At 38.4% G+C, this 15,872-nt stretch overlaps 1 protein-coding gene across 1 annotated transcript in view; it reads right to left on the reverse strand.

Moving 5' to 3' along the window:
* The window catches only part of LOC134754473 (uncharacterized), a 123,541-nt gene that overhangs the window by 63,299 nt on the left and 44,370 nt on the right, over positions 1–15,872 (reverse strand). Inside the window, exon 2 of the mRNA XM_063690807.1 lies at positions 5,441–5,584. Within this exon, the coding sequence (XP_063546877.1) occupies positions 5,441–5,584 (144 nt within the window). The remainder of the gene's footprint in view (positions 1–5,440; positions 5,585–15,872) is intronic.

Genomic DNA, 15,872 nt, shown 5'->3' on the forward strand with positions numbered 1-15,872 from the left:
CGTACAACTTCATTTGCTCTAAGTGTTTATAAAGGAGAGCTTTGGCTTTAGACACTTCAGTCGGGACCGACGAATCAACTACTAACTAATTACGCTTCGGTTCGGCACAAAGATTGTGTATCTCGAATATCCCGATATAATTAACGGAACACAGAACGGAATCCGTAGATCACAAAATAGATTTCTCCACCTTTGTCAAAGTAACATATACAACAAAAACAACGATGGAGCTATGTTTTCAGCAAGCACGTCCGCAAAATGCTTCAGACCATTCAATAATTAATAACGTGCAGGAATGTACAAGTTAGCTGCAGAGATAGTTTACCCCCGCCCCGCAAACAAACTTCTATGAAGGAGGGTGGAAGGGTGGTCACAGAGTTGGGCAAAAATTATCTATTTACGAATAACCGGGAAAATAACTAAATCATCTTTTATTTGAAATAACTAAATAATCCGCCATTTGTTAGAATTTATCTAGATCAGTTACATTTTTATCTAGATAAATTAGTTGGGATTTTAAATAAAAAATGAATATCAGTAGTACAGTGTCAGTGTGGCGGTTTGACCCGACGTGACATTCTATAATTTTATTATTATATTATTAAAAGCTTACCTTCATCTAGATAATTGATCTAAATAAAAAAGTTGTCAACGCACTATTTGTGATTGAATTTATCTTCGAATAAATTTATTTGAAATGATTTTATTTGAAATAATTATCTAGATAAGAAATTATCTGGATAACGCCCAACTCTGGGTAGTCACTATCTGTACACCTGACTGACTAAACGAGTCCAGCTACTACAAAATATGTACTACAAAGTATGTGTGTTCGTTTTCATACGGATTTCAAATTCTAGGTTATTCTTCATATGGTTGAAATGAAATGTCACCAATACATGACATGGGGCTAGGCTGCGTTTTGACCAAAGCTGTGTGAGGATGCGTAGCGAGGGATGTGTTTTTCATGAACCAATAGAAACGCTTCATTTTCCTATCGCCGCTCAGCGCAGCTCTAGTGGAAACAGCTCAGCGGGGCGAGGTTTTTGTACATACAAAACAAGTGAAAGGTCTGAGCGAGGAATGTGTTGCGAGGAAAGGACGCGAGCGAAAAACATTAAAGGTGACGTTCGCATTTCGACTGCAGCTGCACTACTGTGGCAGTCGACGGCAGCAGTATTGCAGCGCGATATTAGTGAAGGGAGCATCAAAATTCATATTTCGCATATTCTGCGGTCTGAATCCGAACGTCACCATAAAAGCTCCGATCCCGCCTCACCGCACCCCGATTGTTTATTTGAAAAGAGCCCGCTACACAGCCTCGTTACACATCCTCGCAACGCTCAGCTACCTCGCACAGCTTTGGTCAGAACGCAGCCTTAGCAGACGGGGTTCAGGCGTGGGGGCGACTTTCAATCAACGTAACCTCGTTAACGGATCCGGCCGTCTACTTATTACAATTCGCAGGCGTAGGTAACAAATTTTGCAGTACTATTTCCATTTTGAAAATCAAATCGAAAAATTGCGAACGTTTGCTTTCGTTGTAGAATGAATGAAATTGGCGTATACATTGTTTGAAAACAGCTATTCTCTGACTTCTTTTAAACTGAAACTTTTATTCTATCGCCCCAAATTTTTTAGGTTGTCTTTAGCATGTCGCATTACATAATTACAGCATTAGTAAAATTCTACTTTATTTCTAGTACTTAGTTCATAGTCTATAAAATAGCAGACAAGGCAATAGGCTACAATATTTAATTCACGAAGGCTGATATTTGCTTGTAATTTCATACAAAATTTTAAGAACAGTAGACCTTATTAACCTTAAATACGGTAACGTCAAACTCTCTATCTGTCAAATTCTACGGTGAATGACATATTATATTAGTCATATCATAATAGGAGCGTGTACTCTCTCTTCCGGAAATCGTTTTTTCCAGATCGCGTTTTTTGCCATCCGCAATTTTTACCATTTTATTTTTTCTCAATACCTTCCTTTCCCGAAAGCATTTCTGCCCATTCGCATATTTTCCCATTAATTTTATTTTCTAGTAGCTTATTTTCCTGTTACATTTTCTAACCATTCGCATATGATGATGGTGTTTTCTCCTTTAACAATATGTACAACAGCAACGTACGGTGAGCAAAAACCATTCTGCGCACTGTTTTGCCTTGTTTAGATTTGCTGACTTGAGGTAATGTGAAAGCAAAATTACCTAGATGAAACCAAACTGTTAGTCGCATGTTTAAATCAAGTCTGTGCCAATGTATTAACTAGGGTGCAGAGTTAAATCTAGCCTGCTAGACCTCGAGCCGGCCCGACCTTATTTCATTCCATTTAAAGTTACCTACTACTGGAATAAAGAATACCTACGTAATAGTACATACATTGTGCAACGGGGGGTAAGTGAAATTTTGTAGACGAGGTCTTTAGATGCACGACAGCCACAGGCTGGAGTGCATTAAAGACTCGAGTTTGCAATATTCTTACTCCCGGAGTTACACACAATGTTCTTCATCACACTTGCGAAGAAAAAACTAAATTTTAAGCAAAATAATTCTTAAATACGGTGACATTTTAAACATTTGTCCGCCATATTGTCATTTGTTGACAGGTTAGACATCGAAGGCACATCCGGCATTCAGCCACGATTGAAAATTGTGTAAAAATATTTTAAACACCTGTTAAATTAACCAAATTAAATATTTTCAAACATAAACAAGACAATTAAATAATGAACTTTAAAGTATTTTGAAAATGAAACTCATTTTATACCTTGACAAGAATTTTACTTAGAACCTACATGGTTCGTATGAGTTAGTGACATAATAAAAAAAACCGGCCAGTGCGGGTCGAACTCGCGTTTCATTACACAATTTTTAACAATGTATTTATTATGTGAAACGTGAGTGAACTGTTTTTAAATAAGTTTTTGAGAAAAATTTCATCTTTGGTACAAGCTTTTATCGCTGACCGTAATTTTTTCCACAAGCAACTAATACTCATCGAGACAATTCTAAAAACCCCAAACACAATTAGGTTGCATTGTTTTATCACAGAGTAGTATCTATGACCACCTCCTGTCTTCATCATCAGATCAGCTCGATGGTACCATAATATAATATTGCATTGTCACCCGACTTACATGCGTAGGTATGCAAATTTTCAGCTTTATCGGAAACCGGGAAGATGGTTAATGAATTAATAAATGGTGGGGTAATTTTATGGCTATTTTCATAAAAAAACTTCTAAACTATTTATTTTAAAATTACAGAAAATATGTGTTTGAGATTCTCACAACGAGCTTTTTCAGTTTGCACGATATAGTTTGAAAACTTTATTTTTCAATTTTCTCATTTGTTCCCCTAAAAGTGGTCCCATATTTAAAATTCATTTGTTTACGTTCTTTGGGTCACACACTTACATATGTGTACCAAATTTCAACGTAATTGGTCCAGTAGTTTCAAAGAAAATAGGCAGTGACAGACGGACAGACAGACAGACAGACGCACGAGTGATCCTATAAGGGTTCCGTTTTTTTCGTTTTGAGGTACGGAACCCTAAAAAGCTATAACTTATAGTAAAATTGACTTTACCTCCCGCTGCACATGGGTAAAAACTAAAAAGCACGCTTACCGAGCAAGTGTGATAAAATAGTTATTTGTTATACAAGGGTGCAAAGTTGTATTTTACCCGCGAGTGTAGAATTGAAACACGAGCAAGCGAAAGGATTCTGTACTTGAACCACCACCAGTTTCAACACACGAGAAGTAAAATACATTTGCACCCGTGTGTAACACAAAACTTTTCACCTCACTATAGCGAGGAAAGTGCAACATCCACAGGCGTTAGATCATATTCATCACTGAAATCACTAATTTTTTTACGATATTATAACAAAAAACTCTGGAAATTCTGTATTTTTACGTGAGAAGTTTTTAAGTAAAAATTTTGTTGACAATGTTGACATTTCTGACGTATGAAATGTCAATGATGCGTTTTGAAATTGCATCGACTCAACTTGTGCGTTCAGAATTATATTTAACATCATTATTAAAAAACAAACGTTTCTTATGGAACTTTAAGGTTTATGACATAAAATCATTAAATAAAGCTAAATTTGGTATTTTTTATTAGATTCTCAAACCATTTGTTTAATGATAATTAATATCAAACGAATCATTATTATGAGCGTTTTACGTTTTGTTATCTGTCAAGCTACTTAAACACGCTCCATCCAAGGTCAAATTACTTTCCCCACTAGTGGATAAAATGCGTTTTTCCCAGCTTGTTTTAAAGGATAAAAGACAACTTTTCGAGCTAGTGAGGGGAAATAGTTATTTGTTATACAAGGGTGCAAAGTTGTATTTTACCCGCGAGTGTGGAATTGAAACATGAGCAAGCGAAAGGATTCTATAGTTGAACCACGAGCGAAGCGAGTGGTTCTAAAATAGAATCCTGAGCGTAGCGAGTGTTTTAACACACGAGAAGTAAAATACATTTGCACTCGTGTGTAACACAAAACTTTTCCCCTCACTATAGCGAGGAAAGTGCAACATCCTCAGGCGTTAGATCATCTTCATCACTGGAATTACTATTTTTTTTACGATATTATAACAGAAAACACTAGAAATTCTGATTTTTACGTGAGTCGGTGAGAATAACAGTAAAAATTTTGTTGACAATGTTGACATTTCTGTTCTGACGTATGAAATGTCAACGATGCGTTTTGAAATTGCATCGACTCAACTTGTGCGTTCAGAATTATATTTAACATCATTATAAAAAATCTAACGTTCTTATGGAATTTTAAGGTTTATGACTTAAAATTATTAAATAAAGCTAAATTTGGTATTTTTTATTAGATTCTCAAACCATTTATTTAATGATAATTAATATCGAACGAACCATTATTATGAGCGTTTTACGTTTTGTTATCTGTCAAGCTACTTAAACACGCTCCATCCAAGGTCAAATTACTTTCCCCACTAGTGGATAAAATGCGTTTTTCCCCGCTTGTTTTAAAGGATAACAGACGGCTTTCCGAGCTAGTGAGGGGAAAAATATTTTTCATCAGTTCATCACACTTGCTCGAAAAAGATCTTATTTCATGCAGGTGTACTGAAGGGTAAAGACCTATTGGCACCGTGCGAAGTACATGGTGGGGGTAAGTAAAACGATCGCAGGGCATAAGGTGGTAAAAATTGACAACTTTTATTTTATTTTATTTAACATTTCATACAAGTTATATGGGTCGAAATGGAACTTTAATTATGAAATTGATTACTCCTGAGATATGAGGTCCTGAGGTCCAATGCAGGTTGGGCATTTCACACTTTTGATTTTTTTCGCGAATGTATACAGGTTTTTTCGCGATTTTTTCCTTCACCGCAAAGCTAGTGCTATAGAAGTAAAGCTTCTGTACGAGTCAATAAATACCTTCAGTAGGTGTAGTCTGCTGGCTGGAGTTGATTCTCGGGCGCTCCTCCCCGGCGGCTATGTGCTTGGCCGTGCGCCGCACCACCGGCCGCAGCTCCTTGTCAGCCGCGTTCGGTTCCTCTTCCTCATACTCGTACTCCATTTCTGAAAAATCGATGTCATGTTATTCCGAACTGCAAGATATATTTTAATTGCTCATTTTCTAAAATCGCCTTTTTTCTAGGTAGAGCAACCGAAGCTAGTTGTTATATAGTTATCAAATGCATTTTCCTAGTATTCTTATTCATTTTATCCAGTATATCATTCTAGTATCATTGCGACAGTACAAAAGTACACATTCAACCAAGACCCAAACCTATTGTTTTAGAATATTTTATTTACAATTCTGACAACGGATTAATATTGAGGGCCTTTCGGATCTTGAGATACTAATTTTCGACATTATACAAGGAATTCAAGATGACAGCCTTCCGAATGCTCAGATATCAATTTTTAACATGATCAAAACAAAAATGAATACTTTTAAGATGGCGGCCGCTTTTTACAATTTTGACTACGATTTCATAATAAAGGGTCTTTCGGATCCTCATTTATCAAATTCCATCATGATCAGAACACAAATTCAGAAATTCAAGATGGCAGCCGTTTTTACCATTTTGACACAGGATTCATATTATGGAGAGCCTTTCGGATCCTCAAATATACAACTATTACTTCAACATGATCTTGATCAATCCAGAAATGACGAAGTTCAAGATGAAAAACCCTTATAACTCGCTTCCCAACTCACTCGCATTTGCATTTTATAACATGATTTTGATTTGATTGGTCATTATATAACAATTCATATATATATTATAACATAACTATTTTAAGGGATTCGATCTCTCAAAAAACCATTCGCGCTGCAAATTACATGATTTGTCAGTAAAATAAGATAAGATTAATGAGATAATAAGATAAAGATGTAATACTGACTGTCCAGTGGAAAATTGCCGATTTCAAAATAAAACAATAGTATAGGCACAGGCCTCCTCTCAAGCGCGAGAAGGTTTGGGCTATAGCCCCCACGGCCACGCTGGCCCAATGAGGGTTGGGGACTTTAGATACACTACATGTCTACACCTTTAAATTTCTTTGCGGATGCATGTAGGTTTCCTCACGATGTTTTCCTTCACCGAAAAGCTAGTGGTAAATATCAAATGATGTTGCGTACATAAGTTCCAAAAAACTCATCGGTACGAGCCAGGATTTGAACCCGCGACCTTCGGATTGAAAGTCGGACGCCAGATCCACTCGGCCACCTCCGCTTGCACCAGCAAACCAAAATTATTAATTTTTATTATGAGAAGATGCATGCGGATATAATATTTTGTAAATCACATTATCTAAATGTCGACCTTGCTCTGTACGCACTCCTCCAACCTATTCCGCTTGCTACGGGTCATGCATTACACCGCGATACCCCGGGTTATTTCCCCCTAGTTACCACCAAGTTGTTACCGGTTGTAACTAGTAGGAATTTTTTTCCCACCTTTTACCAGTAAAATTTTGTTAGAGTTCAATACTAATAAAAACAATATAAATAGTATTGTATAAAATATGGAGTAGGGTCGGGTGTCCATCAGTTAGACTAGTAGTACACAAATAGCCAAGCGATTATCTGGCAAACGCGACGTTGCGCTTGCACCACAATAAAACAAAATGTAAATTTTACATTAAAACCATTGTTTTAAGATGCCAAGCATATATTTAATAAACAAAAAACGTTTATTTACATATACATTACATAATAGCGACGAACATGCAAAAACGAAATTAATGTTAGAATAATCTATTTACGTCTGTGTCGTGTATACAGGGTGATCAATCCAAATGGGTCAGTATGGAGAAGTCAGAAAATATGAGAGATAGCGAAATCTGTTCTTAGGAACCATGGCGTCGATTTTAGATTTAATAATAATGACATTCAAACTTTTTTAAACTCTTATACATAACCGGGAATCGAACCTGGTCAATATTCTCGTTGCATTCTTCTTAGCCAATTATATGCCAATATACCTACTTTAAGCAGTTTAAGCGATAGCGCTATTATACGCGTAAGCTCAGTGAGAGACCTGGGGGTATTGTTTGACCAACAATTAACGTTCCGCGAACATGCGATAAATGTCGCTAAGAGGGCCACTCAAAAACCGGGATTCGTACTGCGTAATTCTCAGCCATTTTTGCCCATGGCTCTGCGCGTTCTATATTCGGCTCTCGTTTGGAGTGTATTAGAAACAAGTGCAACAGTTTGGACACCTCACGACATAGACTCTTGCTCGAAAGGGTTCAAAAAAGGTACTTACGCCACTTATACAAAAACAATTTACAAATTATTTGAGCAATTAAATTTATCAAAGCAGATTAAGTTTTTGAACAACACTAAAGTACCCGACATTAGTTTATATAAATGTTCGAGGTAGACACTAGTTATTTGTGTAACAAGAGAGGAAAGTTGGTTTTTCTTGCGAGTGTTTATTTCGAGTCCCGAGAAAGCGAAAGATTCTATAATTTAATCACGAGCGAAGCGAGTGATTCTAAGGTAGAATCTTGAGCGTAGCGAGGGACTCAAAAACACGAGATGTAAAATAACTTTGCTCTCGTGTTGCACACATAATTTTTCACCTCAGTAGTGAGAACATATTAAAGGTTAAAATGTATTTCGAATTACACAGAATAAACAGAAAAAAAAGTATTATAATATGTACGATAAGATAGATACGAGACCGGACCGGACCGGACCGTACCGGACCGGACCGTACCGCACCGTACCGTACCGTACCGTACCGTACCATAAAAAAAATGTAATAAAAGTATGAAGTTCATGGCCTTCACTAAATTAAAAAGCTACATTGTTTCACTCCCTGGAGTGAGGAAAGTCGCACTTTCCTCACTCCAGGGAGTGACGAAAGTAGGCTTGTTCGAGCTGCTGAGGTGAAAATAAATTTTCAACACACTTGCTCAAAACGACGTTTTTATTCCACCGATTTTTGGCTCATAATCCTAGATATTAAACACGCGTGCTCTTTCAGTCTATTATTCCACTCGTGCTTTTTCATTATATTATCCGACTGAGTTAAGAAGCTAACTGACTGCTAATAATATGCATCGAAAGGGAGCCGTCTTTAATTGGTCGGACTGGCGGGCACGGGCGCGCCCGACCGCCTGCGCGGTGCGCGGCCCGCCGCGCCGCCCGCGGCCGGGGCGAGCGAGGGCCGGCCGGCAGTACGAGTATGACAGATGAAACACACAATACTAACTGTTTTAACTATTAAAATTTGATTAATATGAAAGTTTTTTTTTTCTGGCAAGTGTGTTGAAAAACGTCGTATGAAACGCGTGTGCATTGGTCATTACACACATCGGCTTTCTTATTGCGCGCTCGCTTACAGCTCGCGCGCACAATATCGCCTCGTGTGTAATGACCAGTATTAGGGTTTGCAATATCCGTCCGATTTTGTTATTTGGATAATTCGAATAATACAATTTGTATTATCCGAATATTTGAATATTTCGGATAATTTCGGATAATTATAAATTAAACCAAAATACTTATTCCAAGTAATATAATTCGTAAATCTAGCGCTAAAATAAGCGTGTTGATAACGGCGGAGATGCTAGAGTGCCATAATGCGAAGTATCAATTTTTTTTGCGTAAATCAGCAGAACTATGGACAAAATACCACCTAGGGCTATAGAACTATTAAGGGTGCTACTAGAACTCTCATAAAATGGTGAGATGCTACTATCAGAGACACCTTATGGGATGCTTTGAGATCGCATTCTCATGCAGAGTAAAAATATCCCGAATGCAATTTTTTATTTTGTTGTTGGTGATTATTAGTTTTAGACAAAGTCCCTGTTTTTTTTTTCATAGTTATTATAGCTGTTGAAATAGGTGATGAAAAGGAAATGGAAGTAGGCACAAAAACATCCATATTCTATTTGTTGATTTTGCCAAAGTATAATTATGTCAGAGAGACACTGTCTAATTTTGCAGTGCTTTAAAATGCCAGACAACTTGTTAAAAAGGATAATTGTTGCCACCGAAGTAAGCAGGATGAGTGTAAAAAGCTTGCGAGCAACAGCCAAATTTGAACTAGTCACTGGTCTGAAACAAGGAGCCGCTCTTACGCCAATGCTGATCAACTTGGCACTCGAATACATCGTCCGAAAATTGTTTATGTGTGATGGGTGATGTGGGAGTGTAGAGTTGAACGGCAAACATAAGATCATTGGATTATGCTGATGACTTGGGGCTATAGGCTCAAAACAAAAACGACCTGGAGGCCGTGGCTAGGATCATAGAGTAGGAAGGAGAGAAGATTGGTCTCAGAATCAACCACCAGAAGCGATCTAGAGGCCATGGCTATAGGATCATAGGCAGTGGCGCAGAACAGGACAGAATGGCGTTCTCTTGTTTCAGAGGCCAATATTCTTTAAATCTTCTCGGGTCCGTGGTGTAGGGTTGGAGCCGGCATAGTTTTTATTGCGTATATATATATATATCTTTACTTGAAAATAATTGTAGTGTATAACTAGCCTTATGAATCGGTTTTTGCATGTACAACCAGCCTTAAAGTTTATAGTCTGATTGTTCATTATTTTTAGTATGTGGGTATTTTTGCACTTTGTAATTTTTCCTCAGTCACCCGTTGATCACGAACGCTGTAAAGGGTTCGAAACGTCGGGATGTATTTTAAATTCAATATACGCGATATAATCCGTTTTCATAGTTTTATTTTATTTGGTTTAAGTTATGCTAAAAAACCAATTATTAACATTATTATATTTTTATTATTTATTACTTGTTATTATAAAAGCTTTAGTAATACACAATCTGCGGAAATTTAAAGTGTCTAATATTACGGTTCTAGAGATATACCGATTGTTATGGGCGGGCAAAAAAAAACGCCATAAAATTACATTTCATGCACTGCTTAATTTTTAATTTATTTTTATTTTTATGAATGTATGGCTATAAGCGGTATAAAAATGAAAAAAAGACTTCCACTTATTTTTTCATAAAAACGAAACAACACCATTTTCACCAAACACCAGTTATCTATGGTCTACCTAAGCTGACTAGACAACACGAGTCATCGACTCATCGCGCCTGAAAAGTTGTAAAGAACAAAATCCTTGCATGTAAAAAGCGTTAAAAACTGTAAGTCAAAAAGTTCACTGCAAACGAACCATTCTACTCTACGTTTGTGACAAGGGCACTTTTATTTGCTGTGCACGTAAATACCAGAATTATTGAATGCGCTGGGCGGTGTCAAAATAAAACCGCGGTATAAACTTACAAAAGGCTTAGTGTAAGGCCTGAGTGGACGCTCGAGTTGGGCGTGCAGCGGGGCGGGGCGTGCGGCGTGCATGTTAAACAAATGCAAACGTATAGGAGCGGCCTTAGTGCACGCTGCTCACATCACTTGTGAACCCGACGCCACGCTGCACGCCCCGCCGAACGCTCCGCTTTGAGCGTCCACTCAGGCCTTACACTTAATTGAACTAACAGCAGCGTGTAAATGGATTTCAGCATATATTTTCACAAAAAAAACTCCCTCTGTGTGAGTTCATTTACCAGGCGGATATGGACATTAACCGACGTTTCTATTTTAATCGAATTACAAGTCTCATTATAGATGCACATAAAATTGACGATAAATTGGCGAAACAGAATTCGACCCAGTTTGTGCTAAATGTAAATGCTTAACATACTTGTAATGTTGCAAGCACTACGCTGATATCCGCTAAGTATAAATAACCCGGCCAAATATATTTCGGTACACGCGCACCTGCTACGATACAAATGACTCAAGATTCGTAGCACAAGTTCGCGGCCTACGTACGTACGCTCTCGTAGTGTCTACTCCGTAGCCGCGCGCGACTTTATTCGTCTCACGGGCCATTGACCCCAACCTCGTCTGCTTCGGCATCGAACTAAAAGAAGAAAACTGTGTAATTTTCACTATTTATTGTATTAATTGCCTTATACATACACGGTTTTTGCAATACGCTGGTTTTTCGCCATTTTCTAGTGTCTACTTTAATTGGAACAAATCTACCGCAGCCGCCGTTTTCCAGCTTGGGCATGCATTGTTTCCTAATATTTCCTAGTGTTTATATAATGGAGAAATATTAACACACGAGTAGGTGTTGTTCAATGAAAGATCATTCTTGAGATAATGTCTGAGTTTGCACTATACGTTGTAATGTAAAATAAAAATCGAATTGACACTTAATGTACGATTCCCACCGACCGGCTAGAGTTGGGCAGCGCCGGAGCGCATTTTCAATGTGCTTGTATGGTCTTATTGATATGTATCCTCCCGCCTTATTGTCTATGTTGATTCGATGATGTTGAGAATATACATTTACATTACCTATGTATGGCAGAAGCGATGGGTCATGGAAAATCTTATTTTATTTGGGACGTGACAATAATCAATGTTGTTGGACATTCTGAGTATAATATGTTTTGAAAAGATGTGTCCCGCCGAGTTTGTTGCCGGTCCCATATTGGGATACCCTCCTACAATTTAGGAGGGAATTAAATCTTCTCGGGTCCGTGGTGTAGGGTTGGAGCCGGCGTAGTTTTTATCGCGTATATATATATAAATAGATATATATATATATATATATCTTTACTTGAAAATTATTGTAGTGTATAACTAGCGTTATGAACCGATTTTGCATGTCCAACCAGCCTTAAAGTTTATAGTCTATGATTGTTCATTATTTTAGTATGTGGGTATTTTGCACTTTGTAATTTTTCCTCAGTCACCCGTTGACCACGAACGCTGTAAAGGGTTCGAAACGTCGGGATGTATTATAAATTCAATATACGCGATATAATCCGTTTTCATAGTTTTATTTCATGGTCACTTTAAATTGAAACGCAGTGTAAGGGGTCGGGTATATTTAAGTCAAAATTGGGATGGATTGGGATAGTTTGATTTTTTTAAATTAAGATAGCAGCTTAAAACGTAGATGAGGGGTTTAGTCAAGGAAATATGTGTGTCATACATTAATTTTGGATTAACAATTTAAAGACATTCTGTAGGTAGTTGCACTTAAGTTATTTATATTTATTGCAATTTCATTTTAATTATTGATTTTACGAGGGGTGATCCAAAAGTGATGATAATCAGTATGAAAGATACATAAAATGTTTAATAAAATAATTTATTTTCTACGTAATCTCCTTCCAAGTCTACACACTTAGACCATCGTTTCTCCAGACCACGAATTCCTTTTAAAAAAAAATCTTTTTCTTGACCCTCCAAAAATGCCTCCACAGCGGCCATTACCTCGCCATTATTCAAAAATTTGTTGCCTCTAAGATCTTCCTTCAGCCGTGGAAAGAGATAAAAGTCGCTGGGGGCTAGGTCAGGCGAATATGGGGGGTGTTCCAGCAATTCGAACCCTGAATCACGAATGGTAGCCATCGCAACGCCGGCCTTGTGGGGCGGTGCGTTGTCCTGGTGAAACAGGATGCCAGCTCGAAGTTTACCCCGCCGCTTCTCTTTGATTGCCTGTCTCAATCTGCGTATTTGGTCAGCGTAGTAAGAGCCCGTAATAGTGGTTCCCTTTTCCAGGTATTCAATCATTATGACTCCCTCAGCATCCCAAAACACTGAAGCCATGACCTTACCAGCGGAGCTTGCTACCTTGAATTTCTTCGGTGTAGGGGAAGACGCTCGCTTCCAGGTCATGGATTGCTGTTTGGTCTCAGGATCGAAATGGTGGATCCAAGACTCGTCCATGGTTACAAACCGACGCAAAAATATTTCGGGATCAGTTTGATATTTGTCAAGATTGGACTTCGAAATCTCACATCGTATTTTCTTATGTTCAGCCGTTAACATTCTAGGCACCCAACGAGCGGAGACTTTTTTCATGTGTAGTTCATCAGTTAAGATTCTTTGAATGCTGCCATACGAGATGCCTGTGAGCTCAACTAGATGCCTGATAGTCATCCTTCTATCTGTTAAAACGAGATCATGAATTTTTTTGACGTTTTCTCCAGTAATGGCGACAGATGGACGGCCTTCGCGATGTTCATCTTGAGTGGATGTCCTTCCCAAGTTAAACTCCTTTGACCACCGTGCCACTGTGGAATACGGCGGAGCGGACTCGCCCAGTGTGCCCACTAATTCAGCGTATATATCTTTAGTACACATTTTTTTCAAACAGAAGTATTTAATAACCGCTCTCACCTCAGTTTTCTCCATTTTTGCGTTATTGTTCCGACTGCTCGTGAAGAAACAACTGCAACTCTCTGACAGATACATATTTTTTAATTTTTATTTTTTTTATTTAATAAGGAGTCTTTATGGCCAGTAACTGCATACCTATTTATTTTAATCCGATTCAATAAGTATTCAGTTATCATTACTTTTGGATCACCCCTCGTAAATATATGCGTTACCAACTAATATGTTTGAAGTCGGTGCCAAACCTAATTTTGAACCATACATTTATAGTGATTTTGGTGCGATTCGATAAGGATGTGGCTAAATAAATATGTACATTGGATTGCCTTACACGACAACAATGAACGAACTTTCTGTAGGTACCTAAGAACACACCTCAGAGTACACGGTCGAACCTTCTTGGCGCAACCCGTACCATGTTTGTAGGCACATTAGTGTAAATCCAATGCGTTTATTTGCCATTGTATTGTTTCTTAAAGAGCATTTTATTAAATTGGTATGTATCCTCGGTGTCGACATCTCCAGTGACGTCCAATTCCGTAGCCACCTGGAAGGGAAGGCTGATCTGGCATCCAAAAAACTCGGTGTGCTCAATAAAGCACGGCGATACTTTACTCCGGGGCAAAGACTGCTGCTATATAAATCGCAAGTCAGGCCCCATATGGAGTACTGCTGTCACCTTTGGGCAGGAGCACCTGGATGCCAGCTTGGACCCTTCGACTCAATCCAAAGGCGCGCTGTACGAATCGTCGACGATCCCAAACTCACAAGCGGTATTGAACCTTTAAGTCTAAGGAGAGACTGCCTCCTTATGCGTGTTCTACCGCTTGTACAAGGGGCTGTGCTCTGAAGAATTGTTTGACATGATGCCAACGGCCGCTTTCTATCACCGCACCGCTCGCCATCGGCAGGGTGTTCATCCTCACACCCTAGCACCTAAATGGTCACGTACTGTGCGGTTTAAGAGGAATTTCCTTCCGCGTACGCTTTGGCTGTGGAATGAGCTCCCAGCCGAGGTTTTCCCGAGGGGCTACAGTATGGGGTTCTTCAAAAAAGGAGTGTACAGGTTTTTAAAGGGTCGGCAACGCGCGTGTAATATCTCCGGTGTTGCAGGCGTCCATAGGCTACGGTAACTGCTTACCATCAGGCGGGCCGTATGCTTGATTGCCACCGACGTGGTATAAAAAAAAAGCAAGTGTGAGATTTGGACTGAGTTATTTCCAGTCCCTTATCCAGAGGACTACATTTCAAAATATTAAACAATTCGAGGAACCTTCATGCCAAATTTCAGCTAAATAGGCCAAGCAATAAGAAGGTATAGAGGGAAATGCAAGGAACACAATTTTTAACTTCGTAGCTTTGTTTGGACTAGTTAGTAGATGAACATATCAAAAGTCCCTGGCCGTAACCCTGGTGCTGGGGGGGAGAGGGGGGTTTGAAGGTTCCATTTTTCGGTTTTTCGATTATATCTCGGAAACTATGCGTCTGAGCGACTTAGCCACTTATACAAAATGAAAAGAGATTTAAATTGTTACAAGTTTTATTCTGTCAAGTTTTTCGATATCTTGTATAGTTTTTCAGATATCTGCTCTTGAAGGTTTATTTAGGGCTCTCATTTTTATCTTGATTATCTACATCAGTAAAGCTGCTAGGCCGGGTTTGGTAACGTTTTCGTATAAATCGGGGGTGCTGAATTCATTTGTGGTATCAACAATACACCTTTCCGAAGTAAAAACATATAAACTTTAAACAAATAACTTTTTTTTAAGTCCTCTTCCCGCATAAACCGCTAAACCGATTTTGTTGAAATTTGGTAAATAGATGTTTTAAGTCCCGAGACAGGATATAATATAGTTTTTATCTCAAAAATCATACTTTGAAGGTGTAAAATTTGGTGTGAGGGGAATTCAGCTTCTTCGCCGAAGTTGAATTCCTGAGGTTAATACTGTTTAAATTTAGGTTTGAAGTCATGTTTGGTATCATTATCAACTAAATCAAACATGTAGACCATTCCAAATATTATTTAAATAGGTTCAGCGGTTATTGATTCCCCATACAAATTTCCACCCCACATTTCACACCCTTAAAAAATGATTTTGGTTATAAAAACTATCCTATGTACTGTCCCGGGACTCAATCCATCTCTGTAGCAAATTTCAACGAAATCGGTT

Source organism: Cydia strobilella, chromosome Z (genome assembly GCF_947568885.1).
Source record: "Cydia strobilella chromosome Z, ilCydStro3.1, whole genome shotgun sequence".
Lineage (NCBI taxonomy): Eukaryota > Metazoa > Arthropoda > Insecta > Lepidoptera > Tortricidae > Cydia > Cydia strobilella.